We start from the raw sequence: 25,892 nt of genomic DNA on the forward strand, positions 1-25,892 counted from the left end.
GAGAGAGAGAGAGAGAGAGAGAGAGAGAGAGAGAGACAGACACACACACACACACACAGACATATAAATAAAGCAATAAAGGTAAAGGTATAGCTGTATGGGTTAAAATGTACGGGTGAATAAAACAAATACATGTTCAAATGTAGTCTCTGTATTTATTATAATTTAACAAAGTGACTGAAATATACTATAAAGATATGCTGTTTGTTATTAGTTTTGTAACATTAGAAGTGGTATTTTTTTATTTAAACAATAGCAGGACACAGCATACAGGCTTCCATTTAGACCACATCGAAAGCAGGCAAGCCGGGGTCCCGACTGCCGCCTTCCTGCTAAATAGAGTGCACAAAAACCAAACTGTACACTACAGGAAACAGACACCGAGGAATTATATTTTAGTCTGACAAATATTCGAAGATACTGTTGGTTTCACAAAGAAGGCTAAGGCTATACAAACGGTCCCAAAGGTTTCATATGCTGTGTGGGAGAAACTGGCTCTTCTCTAAGCGGAAATTACGTTACTGCAGCCGAATAGCACTCAGAGTTTTATATTTGCTCTGTAACATTGGCTGGTAGTGCTGTACTGTACTCTGTCGAGCTAAAGGTTGGTTTACTATTAAAAACCACAATTGTGTTAGTGTTTTAAAAGACATGTTTAACTAGGAACTAAAATGACTAACAAGAATGTTTCTCTCCGGAATTCTAAATGTAGGACAGTGCCTGCAGTTGAAAGGTGAGTGAAATGGTATTTAAGTACTATAAGCGGTTTAGAAATGACATCTGGAACATTAAATAAATACATCGCTGGTTAAAGACCCGCTATGCACAGTACAATCCGAATAAACTACAGTGGAAGTTATTCTGAAACAAAAACGTTGTATTAAGGGTAAGAAAAATAACTGTTTTTACGGAGATTGTTTGCAGTTGCCCAAGACCTGCATAAACACATGACAAAAACAAAATCCCTTATTGCTTTACATACATAAAATACAAAAAACGAGACCATCGCCCCTCTGACATGTTTGCAAGGTGCTACACTGTTCCGGAGGGAGAATGATCACTTCTCACCGAATACCGCGTCTTGAATTCATTTAGTATAATGTATTATAATGTTTTGTTTTATTTTTAAGCAATGACCGCTTTGATGAAAAGGATTCATGGAATCATTTTAAAAGTTCTTCTTTTTCCAATCGGACCGAAAAACAATGTGCCCAAACCCAGGGCCTCCGAGGTACTAACTCAACACCTGCAGCAGAGGCGCCTTCCCTTTTGGACCTCGTTCTGCGTCAGCTACAGCGCCGTGGAGAATGACCAGTTTGGACTGTCACATTTTAACTGGACGGTGCAGGGGGCCAACTATCACATACTGAGGACCGGGTGCTTTCCTTTCATCAAGTACCATTGCTCCAAAGCACCCTGGCAGGACTTAGAATTTGAAAACACGTTCTTTACAGCTTTAAAAGTTATTAATTTAGGTGAGGATCTGTCCTGGGGGCAAAACTATATATAATGTTTCTTTGTGTACGTTAATGTAATGTAATGTAATGTCATGTGCACTGATTTTGTTGCGTTCTGTTTCTTTGTATTGTAGTCCATGGCCCTGTGTATTCTGAGGACAGTAAGCATGACCCTGTCTGTTGCCCATTTTAAAGTTGAGAAAGAGTGTTAACCCTGGCCAAATTCCAGAGCATGTCGAAATAAACTGTGTCTGTGTGTCTTATGCTGTCTCAGGTAGTAATTTAGGGAAGAGAAATTAAATAGATCGGTCACAGCCAGGAAATGAAACTTGGTGTGCATTCTACCGTACAGAATCGAGATGACATGATAAAATGTAACTTGGGTAGGTAATTTCATACTATGGGCAGTTCTTGATTACACCTCCAGGCCCTTCTTCATGAACTTATTGAATACAGTCACCTGGGGCTTCTCACTGAATAATCCAGGTGATGCTTCAGGACTTGAACCCAGAGTTTGTGGGGTTTTTTTTTTCTGTTTTCAGTGCAAGAGGTTAGACGCAACAAGCAACTCTTTAATGGCACACGTTTCATAACTGTAGTGTACAGTTCTGGTCTTGTGTGTTTATACAAGGCTATTCTAATTGGTTACAGGCATTCCCAAAATGTTTAAATGAGTTTAATACTTAACAAAAGTAGAACCCAAAGCCCCTAATATTTGCTGTGCTTTTTCTTTCAGGTATCCCTACGTTAGCATATGGTATCGGCTCTTGGTTTGTCGCTACAGTGCCCGAGACTGTGCACACGAGTTCAGGCCCTGTCACTGTGTATTTTGCCTACAAAGAGGATGAAGGTGCTATGTTTTAACTAGGCATAATAGAAAAGGTATCTGATATTGTTGTGCATGTTATAATGTTCACAATCCTGATGTATTTATTCAATTTGCAATAAATTACAAATGTTTCACATATTTCCGTGGTTTTTGGGGGGTTTTTTAACCGTCTTTTTCTAGTGAATATAATAAAATGCTGTTTCACAGTTCCATAGTTCACAAATGTGGTTCACAAAATATTTAGAAGCTAAACCAAATAGTAAACAGTTCTTTGTTAAAATCAGAGGAAACTCTGAATTCTTCTCTGCCCCCAGGGTAACGCAGCTAATAACTGCAGCTCATATATTTAAAGGTCAAATAGTGCTCATTCACTGCCAAGCGCCCCTGTCAATATTGCACTGTGGACGTCTGGCCTGAGCACAAGGCTGATAAAATGGTTTTTAATTACCAGACAGTGAATGTAGCCTTTTATTGGGAGCACACCTCCAGTCAGCCCCACGCGTTTGATTTCTGATAATGCACACTGCTGACTTTGCTTACCTGTTACTCAATACAAACAGACAATCGGGGCCCCCTGACCGTAGCGTGATGTACTAGCATCCTTGGAGAGCCTCTTTGACAAACTACTCTATTGATCACTGCAGTGCTGTGCTGCTCAAAGCATTAATCAGGGTCTTGATTTCTCTCTGTGTAATATTTAAGCAAAAGTAATAATTTCTTGTATTACATGGAAATCAATGGACCTCTTGCTGCCCTGGAGTTGATCGTGGTGAGGGATGGGCTAGGACCTAGGCAAGATCAAGGGTTGAAATGTAATGATATTATTTGTAGGATTAGTATTGAAAACCGTATTTGTTGTCAGCCGGCTCCGGGGAAGCAGCAGCAGCAGCACACTGGCTGTGATAAAGTGGGTTGTTTTTAATGGGAGGTGTCGACGGTCTCCCAGGGCCGTGTAAGTTAATTGCTGATGAGATTGTTTGCTTCACACGCAAAACAGGAAGGGGAGGACAAGACAAGTGCAAATCATTTTTCAATGGGACTGAAATTAACAAACACTTATTAAAAGTGCCCTGATTGATGAGTTAGGCTATTGTTAGATTAGTTTGTTTTGGCCTGGATTTAAAGTAATGCAATAACTAGACTCTAGACAGTACTAGAGAATCGCAAGGATATTTTTAACCGTTTTTGGTTAATTGTGCCACACCGTAGTTTTGGTAAGTCAAAAGGTGTACGGTATTACCACAATGATATGCTTCAGATGGTGGGATCCCAAGCAGGTTACCATGAATTGAGGACTTTTTTTTCAAGCCAAACAGGTTCACATGTTTAATTGGACAGAATATGCTTGTGAAAAATCAGCCATGAAGACATAGGTACTTTCAATATATACACTAACACCCCCTGCTGGGCACTTTAGATATGTTTGTAATTAAAAATGTTATTCTGTTATGTTACCTCATCCCATGTGGCCGAAAGGTACAATGTCCAACTCAGAGACATAGATAAATCATTTGTGAAACTTAAACCACTACCGGTATGTGTGTATTGATGTTTGGTTTCCTATTTAAGCTGTGTTCAGCTGTCCTTAATGTGCGGTACAATAATACTATTGTTATCCAGGTAGTCAGTGCTTAATTATCCACTGGCATGCTTTCTGATATATACTGAGAGTGAAGTGTGCCCCAGAGAATAGCACTGGGCAGGCACGGCCAGCAGCTTTGTTTAATATCAATTAAAGGCTGATGCAAATAAGAGAAATCCAACCCTAAACCGAGGTGATCACGTTGCACATTTCATCAGCACTCTCCATGCAAGCGGTATTGACTGTTCGGAGCACATTAGCCTAAACAGCTGCTTAGCATTACACATCACCCAGGTCAACAGTCTAGGGTATCAGAGCTGAAAACATGTTACTGTAAATTAACGGAAAATGTAACTGCACTTTGCTGAAGGATCAATGTCCTTTAAGGTCCATACAATCAAACCTTGTCGCAGTGATTGAGGCTCTTAATTGCCTTTCAAAGACAAGGTGGTAATCAACATAGGTTTAAGTGCTCTTTCTTGCAAGTTCAATTACATGCTAATGGCCTGTGCCAAGCAGGATCTTTAAATACTAATACTGTTTAAATCTTATGGAAGTAATGAAAAATAGCTTCAGCCCTGCAATCCATAGAGCCCAGACCTTAATCATTACTTTTTGCTTTTATACCACTGATGAATTTCACCAGAGAGTGTAGTTGCTTTAAAACAATGAGTATTATAATTAACCTGTTGTCTCTTATTGATTTGTTTTTCTAATTCCACATTTTGATAAATGTATGTACTGTAGGCGATGTGGGACTGGTACAGTAATACCATGCAGGCCCCTTTCATTATAGACTTGAATTCATTGTTTTTTTTTAAACTTATAAAGAAGAAACAAGAAACTTTTCTATGCATTTTATCCACATGCAAGATGCAACGTATTCTACTTTACTACCTCTTTTAAATTATTGGAAGGGTATTGGATTGGAGGTAAACCCCACTGTGGAGGTGAGTCCCTTCACACGCTGGTAATATGAAGCCCGGGGTGAGATGGCTACAGGATGACCAGGTCAATAGCCGGGTCTGAGAGAATATGAGCTCTTGGATGAGAAGATGAACACCTACAGCTTGATGATCTGTCTATTTCGTTACATGGATAAAACAAATATTTTAAAAAGAGTGATTAAAGGTTATATGGGGAGGAGGGAAAAATCCTGCCCAAATTAGTACTAACCCAAACAACGATGAATGATACTACATTTTTGGATTCTTTACAAGAAATACCCATGATAATACCTGCAATAATAATAATAATAATAATAATAATAATAATAATAATAATATTATTATTATTATTATTATTATTATTATTATTATTATTATTATTATTATTATTATTATTGGTGGTGGCTCTTCTTCTTCTTCTTCTTCTTCTTCTTCTTCTTCTTCTTCTTCTTCTTCTTCTTCTTCTTCTATTATTTCATGACTGGAAACCCTTACCCTTACAGAAGGACACTGCTTCTGATTGTTTCAGCAAAGACACTTGAATTATTAATCAAAAAGCTCACAGCATCGTTACAGCTGTGATGCTTGTGACTGCTTACCGTTACTTCTATGAACCGTACGTCCCCTGTAAGACCACAAATTGCTAGTTTGTATATGTGATTGAAAAATAAAAATATAATTTCTGGAAGCATATTTATAAGATAAACGTACACACACGAGCCATTTTATAGTCAGTAATTCACGAGCTGAGCCTCGTAGTCCTTGCAAATAATCAATTATTTAGTGAGAAAAATCACATTCATTTTGTTGTAACTCAAAAATTTATAGGTTGGCCAAAACAATTACTGTACATCACCCCTGAAGCTATTAGAGTAAGGTTCATCATTAATATTACACAGACTAGACCATGTGCCTTGGTCTTAATACTGATATGGAAAGCAATACTGGGAAGCCTACAGTCTGTATGAAAGGATTGTTTTAGGCTACTGATTATTGATTATTAGTGCACTGCCAGGCAGTTGCACACAGCTATGAAGCAAGTAAGATGTCTAAGCTCTCTGGGTGTCTTCTGGAAAATGTTCTCCTTTTTATTTCTGTTTTGCTTACTTAGCGATAACACAGATTGAATGCTGAAGTTTCCACCACAGTAAGTAATACCAGAAACAAGTCTATTTTGGGGTATAATTGAGCTATTTTTTAATTGGTCATACATAGCGTTGGCTGGTGCATGTTTTGTACTGGTTCAGCTAGTTACAGCCTTTAAATAAATATAGTAACTAAACCTAATACTATACTAGTTTATTTAAATCTATAATCGGTCACCAGCAAACCAAAATAACAGGGTTCCAGCGAGGTTAATTAAATAAGCTTGCTTAACAAAAGTGATTTCTTTATCATCAGTCATACATGCATGAGAATGTCTATTTAAATGCCAAGGTCAGAACATCTAAATGAATTAGATTTATACATTCAAATGCAATGTCATGCTCTTTTGGGGTGTTAGACCTACTAAAACTGACGTCAACAAGTTCCTAAACTGAAACACCACCACGCCAAATGAGTTAAACTTGGCAAGCCTGGTATTATTATAGAGGTAACAACTGCGAGCCACTTAGAAACATGGCTTCCACTGCATCATTCTCTCTGAGGTCAGCCTTGTAAGTTTTGTTTCCGGGTTATGATTAAAAACTTCCTGTATACTTCCTGTATATTTTAAGTTTTACAGTGAAACAGTTAGAAATCGTAGTAACAGATGTTTGGACGAAAGAAATAGAGAAAACTAAACAAAAACAGATTTGGTTTGTAATTTATGTGCGAAATCTGTTTGCTTCAAGTCTGCCAGCTTATTCCACGTCTCCTAATGGGGAAGGGAAAATAAAATAGGATGTGTGTGATAGTAATGGACACTAGTCGTATCTGTTAACATTAAAAGTCGCAGTAACGATGAGATCTGGTTGTTATGATTTTGCTCGTTTTTAATCATTTTGATGAAATGGCGAACCAGGTGTTAGTCATTCGAATTAAAATCCCAGACGGCGGCGATGTGGATTGGACCGTGCACTGCGTTTCACAGCTCATTTTCCGAGACGTCTTGGTGAGAAAAAACACAACTAAACACACACACTGTAAATTAAACACCTCAGCTTGCATTATTAACAAATCACTACAGTCCAGATTAGTATTATAAATATACGTATGTTACAGAAGTAGAGTTGTGTTACTCAATTATTGACGGACATGTCAGTTTCACAATCAGTGTTTCAATCTTCATCCTCTATACCAAGGGTTAAGTGCAAGTTTAAATATTTGCTAAAGGCACTGTACTGAAAGAGGCTCTGTGAAATCATCCATCCAGTATTTACAGGTACCATGCATGCTGTACTTTAAATGTTGCATTTTAAATGTCCCTCGTTTTAAAACAGGAATAGTAACCCTTTAATGTTAGAAATGCGTACTTTGTCAAATATTCTATATGGCTGCATCATGAAATGACAGGACTTTTACAGACGGCAGTGTGCTTGATATCGTTTTTTTTTTTTTTTTTGTAGGATGTGATTAGCCAGGTCTTACCAGACGCAACAACCACAGCTTTTGAATGTGAGTACAGCAGTCTTTGAGCGATTAGCAATGCCTGCACCAATAACATGCTAATTACCTGTAGGCTGTAATTTAATATAGTTATGGGAACAACATCAAATTAACCAGGCATCTGGTAGTGTATAGTAAATGGCCAGTTTGCTAATAATAATAATAATAATAATAATAATAATAATAATAATAATAATAATAATAATCTGCAGAAGTGCTTGTTTCTAGAGTCACAGAAACAGTAACACATCCAAACAAGAAAACAGCCTAATAACAGTATGTGTGCACTGTCTTCATAACAGATGAGGATGAGGATGGAGATCGCATCACAGTGAGAAGTGATGAAGAAATGAAAGCCATGCTGTCTTATGTAGGTAACGTTTTATTGTCTATAAAGAAATCTAGAGAATACATCTGTCAATGTGCATTCAAAAATCATGAGTAATGTCTTCTGCAAAGGGTGCTACTGACTTAATTCTTTCTTAGTGTTAATGTGCACGTATGGGGAAGGTAATCTACACTTCCAGAGTGTCCCCTTGCATATGGAATCTAAAGCACAGCAGCCAGTACTGTCATCAGTCTAAACCAGGGGTGGGGGGCGTACAAAGCAACAGGTGGAGGGATTAAAGGATTCAGGAGAGAGGATTGTTAGCTGAAGTTTTCTCTCCTGCCCCAAATGGCATACAGAGTCTAAACACTTGTTTCCCTGTTCCAGACGCATTGCGCAGAGTGTCTTTTACTCTTCCTCTCCAGTAAGCATGCATCCGCTTGTGCTTGTTTGCAGGGGTGCAGTGATGTCAAGGGTTTTTATTACCTGTTGTAAGGTACTTTAGTGGCTTCCTATTTGCAAGGTGCTTCTGCTCCTGCGGGACTCCAGCAGGTCTTTAGGTATCTTAACAGGGGATCTGGACTTTTATTACACTTTTGTGACGGCTCTGTACTGTTGTTTGAAATTTAGTTCTGTTGGTGCTTTCTAGGCTCAGACAAAAATACACTACTGGTCAGCATAACTCTGTAAAAGAAAGAATGCAGTTTGAAAAATAAAATTGAGTTGTCATGCAATTAAAAAATGAGCTGGATCTTAGTACAGTGCCATCTGATCACAGTGTGAAGCACCCACTTTATCTATTTTCTCTCTGTTGCTTTGGTAAGTTTGCTGCAGCCATTTACTTTGACTTCCTTTGAATCTCGTAGTCTTATTTATACCGTACTCACACTACTTTGCATTCGCAGTGTAGTGAAGGCTTGAAATAAAAGGGTCATTCGATTGAGACATTTGAAACTTGTACATAAGATGCTGAAGGAAAAACCTGGGGATAGATTTAGCACTGAAATGGGTGAAGCTTTTTTTTTTTTTTTTTTGCACTTTAGATGAATTATAATTGCTGACCTTATACCATTGAAGCTGGTATAACCACACTCTTTTTTCATGCAGCTATTAAGTGCTAGAAGTGTAAAAAGCTATTAAAAATGTATTATACGAGATCTTTTCACCCAAGGGTAAAATGTTCTCATTGCTAAGCAGATTGCTGTGGTTGACAACTGGCAGCATTTTTTTTTTTTTTTTTTTTTTTTTTTTTTTTTTTTTTTTGAGGGACAGGACTGCACAAGACCACAGACTGCCTCTCTGTGCCAATCACTGTCACTAAAGGATTGGCTGTGGGTGGCCCCAGGGGGCGGGTCAGGCACTGCTTCACCCCTCCTACTAACAGGTTGTGTCCACGCCCACTGTGTAATTGAGGGCTGATCTTCCAGCCCCATGTCACAATAAGATGGGACACGCTTTTCAATCTCTCAGTGCTCTTTGGGAATTGTGTTACTGTAGCGAAATACTTAATTTTTAAAATTGGAGCTTAATCTGCATGTAATAATTACTACTACCTACCCTGGTGCTGCCTTTGATGTGCACTGAAAACACTGCTTTTTGGGGGGAAGCTTGGTTAAGTGAAGGGATGAAGCATGCTGTTTTAGGCTCTTCACTGACTTTATTGTCATCAGCGTAGTAAACATGTAGATCAGCAATTCATCAACAGGCACATGTTAGTTGTTTTTGTTTATGCACTGCACACAAAGTCTGCGTCGCACAGATAGCTTGGCATTCTTGCACAGATGCTAAATGCTACTATCGGCTAATGCGTCCTATAATCACAAACATGTGGGTGTGGAGAGTCATTTTCACCAGTGCTAAATAAAGATGGGGGTTTGGTTTTTATATATATATATATATATATATATATATATATATATATATATATATATATATATATATATATAATAAATACTTCCATACTTGCACTTATATTACTTACTGTTCACTTCACAGACATTAACAATAATAGATTGTTTATTCCATTGGGTGCAATGTTGGCTAAATGAACTGTCAATTTTTATTATTTATTACGCAGTACTTAAAGTTATGGCTCATTAAAAATGGACCCTGTGGGCTCCAAAATTTTTCAAAATCTTCTTTCATCTGGGGATGTCTTTAACCCCCTATCAGACTTGAATAATATCATAGCCACGGGCTCAACTTGAGCGGGTTTAAAGATTTGTTTAGTTTTGTTTTCTGGGGAGGGGGGGTATTTCTTTTATGTTTTAAACTTGCTGTTCATGTCTTCCTTTTGTAAGGCAATGTTAAACTGGAAGGGCTGGCAGACCTCAGTGACATGACGCTGCTTTGCTAAATATCTCATTGAAACACCTGGAGAGAATGTGCAATGGGTTCCCGGGTTTCAGCTGCCTTGCTTCGGGTTGTGTGTCTCCGAGTTTGATTCCTTCTGTTGCATAACAGCATGTTAACAAGTTAAACTAAGACAACTAAGCAACCAAAAAGTACATTTTATTTTCATTTGTTATTTATGAGTACACTTTAGCTATCTGCAATTTTACTTTGTGCATAGCAGTATGCGTTTGGAGACCGTTCTTCCTAGTTCCTGCCTGAAAAAATGGGCAGCATTAAGATAAGCGATTGGGTGGTTAAGTTGGCAACTTGCAGCAGATGGAGTGCTTGAGGTTTCCTGCTTTTTCATTACAGCCCCATGACTGGATCACAAACTAAACCTTTACCAGAATGTACACTTGAGATGTAGACATTTTAAACTGTGCAACGGACAGACGCACTGCAAAAACAAATGCATCTTTAACCAACGTCAAAAGATTCAAAACAGCATCCATGCATTAAAAAAAACAAAAAAAAAATGACCTTACTTCATTTTAGAATTGCAGTGAGCATCCTCAAAAGCAATACAGTACAAAAAAAATTCAAATATTTTGCATAGTAAATGCTATGTGTACATCTTTGGCTGCTGTAATCTCCAGCCTTTTGGCAAATGAGTTGCAATTCTTGTTAATAGTTTCTACTCCATGTGGGATCACTATGTCTGCAAAACGTGCTGAATAAAGGAAAACAATTTAATACAGATGTGGAGTAGAAGCGATGGGGTCTTATGCAAGGGTTATGCATTTAGCAATTATTATGTTCATATTCAAATCATGTGGATTTCGCTTGTGTTGCTCTTTACAATCCATTGAGACTGGAGCTTATGCTGTGCTACTGTTAATTCCAGCTGAGTGGATACCTATTATGTTAAATAAATTAAAAGAAAAGGGGTGATGTGGAAAAGTTAAACAAGCAATTCATCTGACTTGCGATCTGTGCCCTTAGAAATCAATTTATATAAAATGTGCAATTGGGGGATGATGTCAACAGCGACCCGCATTGTGTCCAAGTCATTCCCTATTGGAATAGAAAACAGAAGGTGCGCGATGTTCTCCCCTTTGCATTGTTTACATTCCTGGTCAAGTAGGCATGTTTACCTTGAAGGGGTCATTTATATACCCTTTTACCATATGCATGTTGAGAATATTACATTGTCTACCTGTTTAATACCATGCTATGATTGCATTGGGGGCTGCTTCTGAGAAGACTAAGAGCTGTATTCCTGCATTGAAGACTTGGTTTTAGAAATGTAGATTAGTGGTGCGCAACAGTAATTTCTGTCCCTCTGCAACTGTGAGTTACCAAATGGAAAATATCTGTACAGAAAGTAGGGGCATGAGTTAAAGCAGCACATCCCTACTTGTCCGGTTTCGAACCAACTTATTCAGAAACAGACTCAGCGGTTGAATTCGATTTAGTAATCCAGCATGAATAGAGAATGAAAGAGAACACAGAATAAATGATCCTATTGAAGTCATAATGCATAGATAATAGACTATATTTATAACAGATTTTGACCAGTACACTGCACTGTTGATTATATGAATACACAATAATAATAATAATAATATAATAATATATAATAATAATAATAATAATATGTTTTAAATTAAAGTTTGTCTTTGGAATATCTCCGCAGAGAGTTGCAGTACATTATCAATAAATGTGTTCTGTAATTTTATTTTATTTTCCTTAGTATGATAAAAATTGAGAGTCGACTTTGAAATGCCTTATAAATAAGGGTACAAATAAATAAATACATCTGTAACAATAACACAGGTCGCTCTTTTCTCGTACTGTTTACCCCAAGGCTGATTAATGTGGTGCTTGATCTTTTTGTATTTAGTTATTGTCCAGCAAAAGTGTATCCCTTTAATGTACTATAGCAGATTAGTTAGTAATTGCAGTGATAATCAATAAAGTAGCCAAGTGTAAAATTAATCAATTGGGGTGTACCTTGAGGGATCCAGCAACAATCTTATTGTTCCACTGAGGTTTCATAATAGAGCGTCCAGACGGGTCTCGATAAACTTGACAAGAGATGACAGAGATAAATAGCTGCTGTAATAACAGCTGCCCCAGTTGGATTGCCAGTCACCGGCAAGCACATTTACCGCTAACACTCGGAAAACAGGACTCAGGAAAGGTCTTGGTGGAGAACCTTTTCAGTTGGTAGTATAAAGCGAACACCACTGTGAAACGGTAGCCCTGCCTGTGACCCTGAAGATGAGCTTCCTTCATACTGCAAATGCCGCCTTCGTTCCTGTTGAAAGTTTAGATTTTGCATGGCATGATTCGGTATGCATGTTTATTGAAGTTAAACAGTCGATGGATGTATAGTAAGTGGGGGCATCCACTATTGGACTGTCATCGCAATTTTGTGCTCATATCTGAATATTGAGAAAGTTTATTAAGACATGGATTTCATTGGTAAGATTAAACAATTAAAAACAGCTATTGGTTATTTCGTTTTGGAATAATGCAGATATCTTTGCATTAAAGTTACATTATCTCAATTTATATCTTTGAACTTTTTTTATTAGCATATTACTGCATATGAATTAAATACTTACTTATTTTAAGCCGTGGAAAATAAAAGGGTTTTGAAATATCTCTTGGTTTCCAACACATTGAACAAGGCGCTGAAATCCAAGTTTATATCTTACCTGCTTTTCTCTGTCTATTTCCTATTTAATGTATTACAAGCCTTTGCATCATATTTGCAATGTAGGTCATAAAGAATGAAACAGCATTTTAATTGTGACTCAGGTTGTGTATGCCACTGTGACCCATCTGGAATGTCAGGGTTCTGTAACAGAATTGCAGGAAGTGATCTTGCCCTCTGTGCAGCTGCAGCTGTTAGAACCTGCAAACCATGAATAGGTACACACACACACATTCACAGCATTGGGAACAGTTCTCATTCGCTCCCAGTACAAAAGACTGACCCAGGTCACCACCTTCCCCCAGCACCTTAACCTCCATCTTCACCCCTGCACTAGGAAAGGGTTTCATCCTCCCACTGCAGTTGGACCACATGCATTAAAAAAACTGCAAAAGAAAGAAAGAAAAGCCCTGGGTTCACGTTCCTCTTGTATGTGTCACACAAGGGCCTCCAGGACACACAGATCTGTCACTCGCAATGGACCACACGTGACAAATCGTTTCAGTGTTCTGACCTGTGACCTGCTTCTATAATCAGAACTCTTACAATAACTTGGACTAGGAGGATAACAATAAGAATAACAGAGATCTGCAATTACACCTATTAAATATGGTCAAGCTAGAATGTCTCACTGTTTGATTGGAACATATATGTAGAAGAAAGTAGTCGGTAACCCCAAACAAATGTTCGGAACTGCATTTAAAATATACAATGTATGTACTGTATTGACAGAAACAATAGATAGATGCCATTGTCCACAACAATTAATGGTGGTGAGCTAGTTACTGTATTGGATTGCTTACGTTCTGGATTTTCCAACCCTCTTGAATGGAGCCTTTATACAGGGTCCCCGGACCAGCAGAGCCCAGTCTACAAGCTGATCTTCAAAGTATATGTTAGATGTAATACTACTTAATATTACTTTGAAACGGTTCACTGGATGTGTATGGAATGAAGAGTTGCTGTGTCTGCAAAAAACGTTTCCAAGCTTGTCTTTTACAGGCAAGTGTTTGACAGAACCAGGACCTGTACACGTTGGCCTGGTTGCTGAGTCACACGTGCTTCTAGTGTTTAATGATTGAATGTAATGTGCAGTATAAGATAATTATTATTAAAAGCAGCAGGTCAGCTTAATGCAGCTGCTGCATATTGTATTGCATCAGTCCAAAAGGGGCTTTAATATTTTTGACAGCTAGTGATTGGAAAGTTGCTGGCAGGCATTACAAGCTGCGGATCAATAGCTGGCAAATTTTCCATTAAAGAAAGATTACCTGGACAATGTTCCAAATAGCCAGTGGCATCTCAATTTTCCATGGAATCCTTGAAAACCCAAACGCTGGGGACGCGTCAGTTTAAAAGTAGCATTGTTTTTTTCCAGACTGCTTGTTCACAATTTTTGTTGTTTCAGAAAGCAGGCGCAGTTAAGGAATGCTGTGATTTAAAAACGAGTTTGCATTATAATAATAATAATCGCCACATACTCAGATTTAATAAAGATCGGAATGCTGCTGGTCCCAGGTTACTTGCTATATTATATTAGAATTTGCAAATCAAATTTCTTACATTGTAATTCAAACTGCTTATCTGTCAGTGCATAGCATTGCTGGTGCTGCAAAAGTAGAGGGCTGCTTTAGCATGGGAGCTGCAACAAGAACAAAGGTAACTCACCTTGCTAAATATCTGGAAAGAACAAGTGGTTACTATCCCACATTTCAACCGTATAACCATCTCCAATTATAGCCTTGATATATCAGTGAACACAGTATACTTGTAAGTGATTGAACCCATAGCCAGGTCAACAGGTTTGCAGCTTTAAAGTAACAAACTACATTTGTTTGTAATTGAATTGAAGGGTGCGGTGCAAGTTAATGGGAACCCCCATTTCAGTTTATGTTAACATCATCATATCAGTAATAGCAATGTGACAAGCTGATGCCTGCTGTGCGATTTGCTTCTGAAAGTGTCAGTATGAACTGCTTTGCTTTTAAAAGGATGTTGCTGGCTGCAGTAGCACTAGTGTCAGAGCTAAGCTATATCAGGCGTTTCTGTTAAAGTATACCATTATAATTTATAGTAAACTCAGATATCGATAGGATAAAGTCGTCTGAAATGCCTTGCTATCAGTTAGTTTGTTTGAGAACATTAAAATTCCTATGAAGTTCTTATTATATATATGTGTGTGTGTGTGTGTGTGTGTGTGTGTGTGTGTGTGTGTGTGTGTGTGTGTGTGTGTGTGTGTGTGTGTGTGTAAGATACCAGCTGATTCTCGTCCCCAGGAAGCTCACCCCTGGGTACCCACTCTGCCCTCTCGCGGAGGGGATATCAGCTTGTATCGTTCAGCACCCTACACCATATTCTGTATGGATGATGTCTGTGTAGGTTTCTTTCTTTGTATTGATTATGTGTTTATTCCCTCTCTTTGCAGTATTACAACACTGTAATGGAACAGCAGGTGAATGGGCAGCTGGTAGAGCCTCTGCAAATTTATCCAAGAGGTAACGATACTCTTTCTGTATAACAAGCGGTACATAGAAGACAAGTCTGTGTGAATTGTGCTGTAAGAGATATACCCTCTCAAAGTGATACACTGCGTGTGGTTCACATTTCAGCTGGCCTTTTAAGAGTCTTTGGAGAAATATAGATATATTTCTTTCTTTCGTTCTTTTTTCTTTCCCCAAAAGGTTATTCAGTGCTTTGGGGTGCTATCCCATCCCAGGTGGTTCCTCAAATCAGTGTGGTTTTAGCAGCATGCACCACTGGGCAGCTTTCCTCACCTTTTATCACTGCTGTCTGCGTCGCGTGTCCCTCATAGAAGATGTATGCTAGGTCTATCACTTTTAAACAAAGCATCGTTAAATCTAGCAGCTACAGCACCATTTAGCACCATGCTTTCACTGCAGGTCAGTCAATGACAGATCACACAAACATACTCCATAAACTGGTAATAATAATAATAATAATAATAATATTATTTTTAGTGGTACGTAGTCAATAATAATATAATAATGACGAACAATAAAAAATCAAATTTTTTTTTTAAAAATACTACGTTATGACTTCAATACTGAAGAATTATAATAATAATAATAAAAATAATATAAAATAAGAAGTTTTGAAGTTCTGCAAAATCATCTAATTTACAGGCTCTTTAGATAAAATGATACTTTAGAAACGCCTTGTGTAGTGAATTGTGATTCGGTACAGGGCTAAGGGAAGGAGGTCTGAAACTACACAATCAAGGCCTGTTGAAACTGCAAGTGTCGAGCATGAAGTGTCGGTGACAGAAATAGATCATTAAACTGCTCATTAAATGTAAATTTGCAAACCACAAGAATTGAACACACTTGATGTATTTAATAATTACAAGCCGCTGTCCAGGAGTGTTGGGTAGGTAAGAGTGTGACTCCACAGGGGGTGAAGTACACGTGCATCTGGGAGAAAGAAAATCAAATCCATCTCTCCCAGACAATCAATCAAAATTGACAGGCCCTTTAACATCATTTGCTGGAGATTGTACTTTGGAAATGAGAACAAGCTGCAACACAGAGCCAAAAGCCTTTTTTATTTCTAAAAACATCTTCCTACAACATTTCCTAAACATTAAAATCCTGTTGTCTTTAGTTATTATTTCTGGAAATGAATGAACGAAAGAAATATCCTGATACAGTGAGTGGCAGTTGATATGAATCACATTTTCCAATGCCTCCGAGGGTTTTCTTTTAAGATGGCCATAAATAAAGTTGTATAAGAATGAGTCGTTAATTTTTGAGACATGTTTCTGATTAATTAGGCATAGCATTATTAAAATATCAGTAACCAACTATAACTAAGAAGCTACAGTGCGAGAGATTGCATCTGGTTACTCTCAATTACACCTTGGAATCTGTAAACAAAACTACTATTAAAAATGAGTGCATTAATAACGTATTTAAAAATAATTATTGCACCATATGGGAATTAAAAAAAATAAAAAACACTATTATAGGTATGATTTGAAGTGTCCTACAAATGCGTTGAATGGTTTCTTGCTGAATACCCTGTTGTGCAATGTCAACAAGGTAATTCTAGTTTAGTTTCTTCCTACTCTACTTGGTATCCTTATTCTGTGTATACTGTATAAATAAATACAAATCACACTTGCAGTGGGCAAAACTACAGCCCTGTTTATACAGGCTCCATTCTGCAGGTTTAAAAATCTCGTTTCATAATTCCCAGCCCTGGTCTCTGGAGCCGCTTCTCAATCATTTTCGCTGCTAATTTCGGTCTCACCCTCATTTCTTTTTAAACGATTCATTTTGAACAAATTTGTAAATGGCCCTGATGTGTTCTGCAATTTAGTCAATTACTGTTTCAGCCTGCAAGCCTCCTGGGAAACGGAACATACATGGCCTGAAGGTACGAATTTCAATAATTGTTTCAGTAAAGTTGGGAATGGATTGGTAATGCTGTGTTCCACTTATTGAAATGTCAAATGAAGCCGTGGCTCTCCGGCTCTGACAGGCAGGGGGGCCCTTGTTTTACAAAGTGGAGAAACCTCACCTCTGCCTGGGCTCTGTGCCTTCAACTTTTTAAAGATGCAGGACGTGCACCGGCCACAGACCAGAGCTGAAACTGCTGTGTTAACCCTTTCAGATAACAAAAAAACATTTACTTAACCTAATCAGAATTCATCTGCTGTTTTCATAGCTTTTAATGTGCTTGATTGGATTTGTTAAAAATTAATTACTTTTTATTATTTTGTGATTCTGTAGCCGCTGTTAAATCCCTGACATTCCTTTCAATTTAAAATTAATTGGCTTGAAAAATAAAATAAAATAATAATTAGTCCTGTAACACCACTAATTAAACCGAGCTGCACTCCTTTAGCTGGACTAGAGGATACGACCCACAGACCTCAATTAAAGTGTTATTTTTAGACAAATGACTCCTTTTTTTTTTTTTTCCAAATGTGCTAAACACAAATCTGTAATTCCTGTAAAGAATTATGGATGTCTAGATCCGTAACCGGGGGGGGGGGGGGGGGGGGGTGGAGGTCAGTCAGGTCTTGAATATTGTTGGTTTATTTTCTTAAAAATCAGTTTGGTTGTCTGTCACTGTACCCCTCGCACAAAGCCAATTAACCTTTATATTGAACTGAGGAATTTCATGGCAAGTTACAGGTTAATTAGAAGAGTGTCCTCAGTCCTCAGCCGACTGCTGAAGAATGTCTTTGTGCCCGCAGGTAAATACTCGCACAGGGCCCTCTAATAATAGCAGCTCAGCGGTCTCGGATTCACTGCAGAACAATAGGTAAGAGTCAGGAGCAAAGGCACGGCAACGGCTTACCAGATATGTACGCTGCATGCTAACTAATGATAGATGATTTACAAGTAGGAGATCATTTTAGCAGCCTTGCCGCTGAGATTTGCACTGAAGAATGGGTCTTGTGATACGACTGGATTGTCTTCATTGTTATCCTTCTGTTGTTGTACAATCTGTACCCAAAGCGTGGCAGGGTCTGCTTTCATTGGGATCAGGCTGAATGAGTCTGAGAATCACTGCAAAGGCTTCTAAATATAGGACCCTATTCACAAACTCCTGAGTTAAAGAGTCTTTATTTTAAAGTCTGTTTTAAATTACGTTATAAATGGGTTTAATCAATGAAACCGTGATAGGTAGAGGCTAAGAAATGCCTACATTGCTTAAGAAGCCACTACATAGTTTCATTAAGCAAGAATAGAAATAGCTTTCCCTGCAGCCTCCCTAGCAGCCTAACCCAGGACAAGCTGCCCGGCCCAGCCTACTGTCTCTGATTAGGGCAGCACAGGCAGCTCACAGGAGAAGGTAGCAGCCTGTTCTGGGAGCACTGCAGGGGTTAAAGCACTGCTAGTGTCCAGTCCTGACATTGAGCCTGCTGTGAATGGACAAGCTTACACCGAAGGGCAGCTGGTCAAGGATCTCCAGAATATCAACCCTCGGCAGAAACCAGGGCAACGTCTGAAAACGTGAGCCTGGCACACATGCGGCTTTGGCTGCAGGTTTTTATTTTGCTAAACTTTAGAATTCTGTGCTCTGCGCAGATGGTATGGTGCATTGAAAATGTTGAAAAATTCAAAACAGCGATTTATTTCTTACCCAAGATTTATAATGTGTAATTATCACTGTGGAAGAATAAAGTGAATTCATTTGCAAGGTACGTTTTTAGTGAGATGTCACCAGAGATTCATTTGTTATTTGTAATTAATTAGCATCCCTGAAAAGCCGAAAAGCTCAGCTTGGAGTATTGGAAGATACAGCTGAAGAAATTTGCGCTGATTCCCAGTAATTTGTACGTTAATTACAAAGAACAGTTAGAAGGCCGTTTTTGGAATAGCTGAATTAATTGTACAGTTAATTAGTGTAATGACAGTGCAGTTGGATGGTTCTTTTTTACATTTCTTTTTTTTTTTTTTTCAAGTGGTATATATTGTCTGCTGTGAAATTGTATTCCTGCCTTGGGAAAAGCTGTACATTAAAGATTACGCTGACATAGGATATAATTTATGCCTCTACAACTATAGATAAGTTTTGATTGAAAATGATTTCAGCAAACAATGTTGTAACGCTGTTATCCCACAACAAGCACAAGTGAAAAAATGATTGCATGTTAAATATTTTATTATCTGATAGCTTCTGTATTCATATGCTGTGTAGAATTATATTCAACACACAATGTGTTAACCACGCTACATTTTTTCATTGCTTTTATTCCATTTTCTTTAGTTTTTTTGTAAAATATTGAAAGGCTGTTTTTCTGTTTTTTCCCCCTCTTAGTTTAAAGAAGTCTTCTGCAGAGCTGAAGAAGATCTTAGCTAATGGACAGGTAAGGAGTGTGGATTGCAGCTCTGTTCCTGAAAGATTCTTAATGCAGTGCTTTATCATTTGAGCTGGTCGGCTGACCTTCCAATTCCTTTTCATTTTAGAGGCATTCCTAACATGCAGCCACACAAGGGATTGTTTGAAGCCCCCATTATGGGAGTGCATGCAAAAACATTTCAAGTGCTTGTTTTGCTGTTTTGTTAAAATCGTGTTTAAAGTGCTCTATTCTAGTACCTTATAATAGGGATGAAACAGATTTCACAACGACTGGATACAAGACCATGATATGTTTAGTCCCTGTAACACAGGGCAATATTAATGGATTCATTCTTAGTTTAGGTCATTACAAAATGAATACCTGACAGTATATTGTGCCCCAACAATTTGTTAATGCTTGTTTCATACATACACTTACATTGTCCTCTAATTAGTGCTTGATCAATAAAGCCATTGATGTTACAGTATATATGAGAGCTGTGTCAGGGTGCAGCAGTCCAACAGAGGACGATGGATAGGGAACAAAAGGAAGGGGACTCTGTTTTTTCACATGTTCAGAGCTTTTAATTGAAATGTTATTGGTGTAGCCATGAATAAAGAGATTGGTAAAGCCAAGCCGCCCGAGCTGTGCAGTGACATTGCTCTTCTCATTTCCAATGGCCCCAGTGAACAGGCTGTACTGTGCAAGAGGCTGCTTGCCCTGCTCTAGTCTCCAAGGCAGGGACCTGTCCTGGGCAATCAGGCTTGCCTGTTAGGTTCTATTGACTGAGACACGTGTGTCGTCCCAAATGAAAGATTCCTATTGATTTTCTTAACTGCTGCTCACTTCCCCTTCACGCTTCTTAGGGTGAAATCTTTATCATCCGCGATGTAGATTCATTGTCCCTCTGTCACGACCTCTCCAGGCCTCATTGGCGCGTCATGAATCAAATGGTTGAGACGAACATGTCAGGAAGACAATTAACAGCGTGCTCTTTGCGGCTGTCCCTCTGTGTCACGTGTAACACACTGGCCTAATGGAGTTGCATCCCCTTGACACTTGACAGCAGTGGCGGCTTTCTTTACTCCCATCGCTTTGTAACTGAATCAGTTGGGTACTATCTGAAGATGTAATATACCCAAACATTAAAAATGTGGAGCTCTGCCACTGCTTTAGCACAATTAGCCCTGACAGTAAAGTATTGACTTTATATTGGACTATATGAGAAAAGCAAAAAAAAATGTAAAAATAATGTGAGCCTTCAGGAAAATCAGATATTGACAGCTCTAAAATAGCTTTCCCACTCGGCTTTATTGATACAGGTTATGCGATATAAATATTTATTTAATATCTGTCACTCAGCTTAAATGCCACCCATTGGCTCAGAATTGATGAAGTGTCAGTAGCTCACAAGACACATTTGGCCTGGGCTGTGCGTGTCAGTTTTTTGGATTTAGTCTTTGCTCTATAAAGAGGGATTTAGTAAATCTCCTTGCTTGTCTGCTTGTGGATTGTGACTGCCTGCTCAAATGCTTTTTTTGTTTTGTTTTGTTGCTGAGTGACATTGCTGTGTTGTTTGCAGCGTGCCGGGTTTGTTTCATTTGAAGCTTACATTACACTGTGCAGAGGCAATGAAGACGACCAACACGGTTCATCTGGAAGGTTGAGTACACACACACTCAAAAGGTTTTGACATTTTCCAGTTTGGACCAGGGTTCGAATCCACCTCACTCTGTCACGAGCTTCAGAAAAGCAAACTTTGCCCACGCTTCAAAATCAGGCTCTGAATGTTTTATTTACAAGGAGCACAGTGTAGATGCGTGTTACATGATAAACACACCAACTAACTACAGAATCTGTACGGTACAGGGAGGCACATCTTTTTGTACCAGTGTTTGGGGTTTGGGTGTTTTCTTTAAACTACACTTATGAAAATGTGTTGTCATGCCAGCTTTATTAACAGTATAGGCTGACACAGACATCCAGATTATGCATTGCAGCTGAATCTTTGGAAACGGGAACAAAACGAGTTCTAGTCAGTGATAGAGAAACAACAGGCAGTAGTGTGTGGAAATGCTAGACCTCATTAATTAGGCATTAATTAGGTATCTTAAACAACTTCTAAAAAGTCTCATACATTTTAGCATTTGTGGCTTTGTGTTTCCTTTCTCTTACTATTTAAAATGAATTGCATGTGTGGCTTAGTAAAGTCATTAAATTAGGCAGTCGCTAATTTGCCTAATTTGACAATTTTCCTAGATGTTCATTTCCAGTGGTTTGATTTGCTGCAGAGGCAATGGGGTGTTGTAATAAATTTGCACTCTGCTGTACAGCTATTCAACTCCAGGTTAATGTTTAGTAAATACAGTAAAATAGGGTACGTTTTAAATCGGGGTTCTAAAAGCATGTTGAAAATGTGATGTTAGAGGGTCAGGTGGCCTCTTTGTGTCTGTGCACACGGTGGAATTCAGCCTGCTTTTCTTTTAAAAGTTTCGACAGCCTCCCTGCAGCACAGCTACATTATATCATTTCATTTCTGACACCTTTTATCAAACTTTAATGAAACGACCCAGGCAAACAAATTGTCATTAAACTTTCCATCACTTTGTCCCCTGGTATTGTCTTTTATAAATTGGACGGCAAATGTTGTATTGATCTTTCTTTACTTGCAGCTGAACTTGAAATGACCTGGGCTGCGTATTGTTTATGGCCTTGAGTTGCTTTTCCTTGACATTTCTATCCTCCTCATGACATCTCCTGCTTTCTTTTTATTTGCGCAGATGAATGAACAAGACATACAGTATCGAGATATCCTTGGTCAAGGCAATGGAGGCACGGTGTACAAGTGAGTGCTTTACCCGGCTGTGCTTTCGGGACTGCAGCAATAGGCAGGCAGCTGTGGGGATATATTTCAAAGCGTTTACTTACTAAGCAATCTAATTAAAAATCTCAAAAGCATATGTATTTCAGTTTTGTAACATGCCGTTTTTTTCCTTTCATAAAGAATATGAGCCTATTGTATGTGTTTGGTTTCTAGTGTAATTTAAGCATTGTGTCGTTTCTTATGCAAAACTGATTGATTACAACAGCAGACATCTCTTTTCTCATCTGTACAACACGTGTATATGGTATGGTAAGGAATCGACTCGTATCTTACGGTCTGTTTTTAACAGAAGCAGCTAGAGCAGTATTTAGTGGTTTACTTTTGTTTAAGTATAGGACATATGTACATGTACCGTAGATTGCAAAAACTAAGAGCAGATAGCAATTGCAGAATCCCTATTCAATACTGTTTCAACCCTCAGGGCTGTATATATTCAGAAGATACTGTGTCTGTTAACATTAGCTTCACATGTATTTCTATGTCTTAAAATGAGTTTTCTGATCTGTACTGTTGGGACTGTCCTGGGATTTTATCTAAGTATTTATTTAAATTCCAGCCCCCCTCCACCCCTGACCTCTTAGGCATACAAGAATCTTGAGACACCCAGTCAATTACAAAAACAATGAAACCAAGTAAGGGTTGTTAAATTGGTATTATTAAAAAGATATTTATGATGTTTCTATTTACTAATCTAGCATTTGCTAAATAAAGTTGACTGTAAATCTATAATGTTGCCGTGACATCCATCAGCGAGGTTTGTGTGTGCTTTTTTTTATTATCTGAAGGTTGGCAATGTATATGTTATTGATTTTGAAGTTGAGGAATGAAAGTGATTCCGTGTGCGTTCCTCTGTACGACTTCACACTTAGTCATTTCCATTACAGCAATGATGTATTATCACTGTTCAGCAAACATGACAGGGTGGCACAGGTCGCTGGGCTGGAATTTTCTTACTCCTGTTTCCACCTGAATCAACTATTATTGAAATAGTTTATTGAGATTGAAGTATTGATCACTTCACAGGCTAACCTTGGCTTAACAGAAGCTGTCTTCTTAGGGTGACACTAAATTTCATAAAAAAATGAATCCTGTTTATTTCAGTTTTACAGCCTCTTACCATTTTACTGGAGAGACGGGGTTACCGTAATGGCCTTTCTCTTTTTATAACAAAATAATTATGCTATAGTATGTTTTCTTGGCTGTAAAACTGTTCCACAATACTGGCAAAGCCAATATTGCTACACAAACAACTTTTCAGCCAATTGAGTCTGGTAAAAATCAATATGCTTCAACAGTGTATATTTTGTGGTAGTGAGTAAAAAGCTGCTGAATTCAAACCGATCTGTTTATTTTATTTTTGTATTTCTGTTTGTTTAAAGGAAAATACCTGCTGTATACAGTTTGTGGTTCTAGGCAGTGTTTGGTTGAAAGCGTTTATATTTAATCCTTCGTACATTGTGTACAATGTCAGTGACAGTTTTGTTTGTGCATGCCAGCCACATGTTTTATGAATAGGCTTTAATTAGAGTGCAGAGAAACACATTCATTGTACATGACCTTAGTAACCATTACATGCCAAGTGAAGAGATTATAGAGCTCATCAAACTTAATAATACAAAACCAAAAAATACAAGCTTTTAACAAGCGCCATGCAATGAAGTGTTCCTGGATTGGGGTGCATTGCTCTTACGGGTTTCTTTAGAATTCATATATCACGCTGTTTTCAGAATTATTTTATTTTTACATTTTGAGAATCTTCCTGTGGCGTTTCTACCATCTCATAATGGACAGAGCAATGGTAATAGATGTGGAAACCAGATATGTTCACAAAAGTACATAAGGTTTACTGTTCTTGTTTTATACTGTGTGTGTGTGTGTGTGTGTGTGTGTGTGTGTGTGTGTATATATATATATATATATATTATAATCAACTGTGTAATAACCTGCTTACTAAGCCATTGTAGTCCATGAAGTCAGGTAGCTTCTGAAGATCCCTGCATAGTGTGTCAACACTACACTACAGAACACTGCGACATGCATCTTTAATAGGACCTTCACATAGGTTATGAATAAAAGCGACACAACGTTGCAGCCACTCTGTGCTGTTATGTATTTTCAAGAACAGCTTACCCATGCTGTCTTTCTCTGTCGCTGTTTTAAACAGTTCCTATAATGTAAAACACAAAATGTTAAGCTTTGAACACTGGAGGAAGTGTTTGTATAGTGCGGCACCTTGGGTATTTACTTAAATTGCTTTCTGAAAAATGATTCAGAGGGAGGGCCGCAGGGATTTTACCTTTGTGCCTTTCTGCCATGCGCTTTTTTCAGTCCTGTAACTGGTTTCAGTGTTGTGTAAAACCAAGCCCCTCACAGCTACAGCTGCACACTGTTAAAGGATACAGGACATGCACAACACAACAGATTCATCATATGTATGATCTGTTGTATCTGGAAATAAAACATCTACTGTATGTCCTGGTTAGACTGAACAGTTTTAAAAGTTGGGGAATGATATTGTTGTGTAAGTTGTGAGAAACGATGCTTCTAGCCTTGTCTTGTACTGTCGGTTTGGGCTTGGACTCTACAGTGTGAACCATTCATTGTAAACTCTAAATATAATGGACTATTGCTGCTTCTTTGCAGATATGCACATTCAGTTAACCTGTGGTGTTGGCACCATTCAATCAAAAACACATGACTTGCTTTATCAATCAAAAACGAGCGTTCACATTCTAGAAGACCTTCATTTAATACACATGCAGTAGAATACAGATACGAACACCAAACTTACAAACTGACCGCTCGACCAAACACCTCACTTTTAGCTGGAAGTATGCAATTACTCAACAATGCCTACAATGCTATATTTAAAGAAAAAGCCAAGAAAAAAATCGAACAATTTGCAAAGGAGACAAAAGAGAACAGAGCAGTAAAAACATATGTAGCATACGCAAAGCTGCTGCTGCTGATTTTGATAAAGCACACCATAAACGCCTCGCTGGTCTTGGAGAAGAAAAATTTACTGTACCATCAAATGTATCCAGACAGAGGTGAGGCAGATTTCAAAGCAAGTACCGGCAAACATTTTAGTTTTAAACAAAGCAAAAATGAGTCTGAATGACTGAGAAAGCTGCACGAATGCTTTTTGTTTAAAATACAACAAAAACAAGCACTATGTTAACTCAGGTTTTCCTGTATGCTTAAGTCTGTGTTTTTGCTATAGCTGCAATCTGAGTATAAGTCAGATTTAGCATTTTGCTATGTATAAAGCCTTCCAAACCCTTAACAATATGAGTGTTGCATTACTGTGCTATATCTTTGAATCGTTAGGCAGATCATGGCTGTAGATAACAGGTTGTCACATTTATTAAAACCATTGAAAACTCATTTTCAGAGTTACAAACAG

The 25,892-nt window shown here is 38.2% G+C and overlaps 3 protein-coding genes across 4 annotated transcripts in view; all 3 read left to right on the top strand.

Moving 5' to 3' along the window:
* iqch (IQ motif containing H) overlaps positions 1-2,276 on the top strand; it is a 33,760-nt gene extending 31,484 nt beyond the window's left edge. The window contains exon 21 of the mRNA XM_041226899.1: positions 2,194-2,276. Coding sequence (XP_041082833.1) covers positions 2,194-2,208 — 15 coding nt within the window. The 3' untranslated portion in view covers positions 2,209-2,276. The remainder of the gene's footprint in view (positions 1-2,193) is intronic.
* Positions 16-2,405, top strand: c24h15orf61 (chromosome 24 C15orf61 homolog). Of its 2 annotated transcripts, none has more exons than XM_041226904.1 (3): positions 16-733; positions 1,131-1,475; positions 2,194-2,405. In XM_041226904.1, exons 1-3 carry the CDS (start codon positions 685-687, stop codon positions 2,319-2,321), a joined length of 522 nt encoding a protein of 173 aa, XP_041082838.1. In that variant the 5' UTR covers positions 16-684; the 3' UTR covers positions 2,322-2,405. The 2 variants fall into 2 exon arrangements, with proteins under 2 accessions (XP_041082838.1, XP_041082839.1); XM_041226905.1 differs by lacking the exon at positions 16-733 and adding an exon at positions 744-886.
* Positions 2,406-6,521: 4,116 nt separating this feature from the next.
* LOC121299180 (dual specificity mitogen-activated protein kinase kinase 5-like) overlaps positions 6,522-25,892 on the top strand; it is a 69,748-nt gene continuing 50,377 nt past the window's right edge. The window contains exons 1-8 of the mRNA XM_041226789.1: positions 6,522-6,910; positions 7,365-7,413; positions 7,707-7,774; positions 15,214-15,283; positions 17,143-17,183; positions 18,010-18,077; positions 19,581-19,629; positions 22,383-22,447. Coding sequence (XP_041082723.1) covers positions 6,776-6,910; positions 7,365-7,413; positions 7,707-7,774; positions 15,214-15,283; positions 17,143-17,183; positions 18,010-18,077; positions 19,581-19,629; positions 22,383-22,447 — 545 coding nt within the window. The 5' untranslated portion in view covers positions 6,522-6,775. The remainder of the gene's footprint in view (positions 6,911-7,364; positions 7,414-7,706; positions 7,775-15,213; positions 15,284-17,142; positions 17,184-18,009; positions 18,078-19,580; positions 19,630-22,382; positions 22,448-25,892) is intronic.

Source organism: Polyodon spathula, chromosome 24, assembly GCF_017654505.1.
Source record: "Polyodon spathula isolate WHYD16114869_AA chromosome 24, ASM1765450v1, whole genome shotgun sequence".
In the NCBI taxonomy this organism is placed as follows: domain Eukaryota; kingdom Metazoa; phylum Chordata; class Actinopteri; order Acipenseriformes; family Polyodontidae; genus Polyodon; species Polyodon spathula.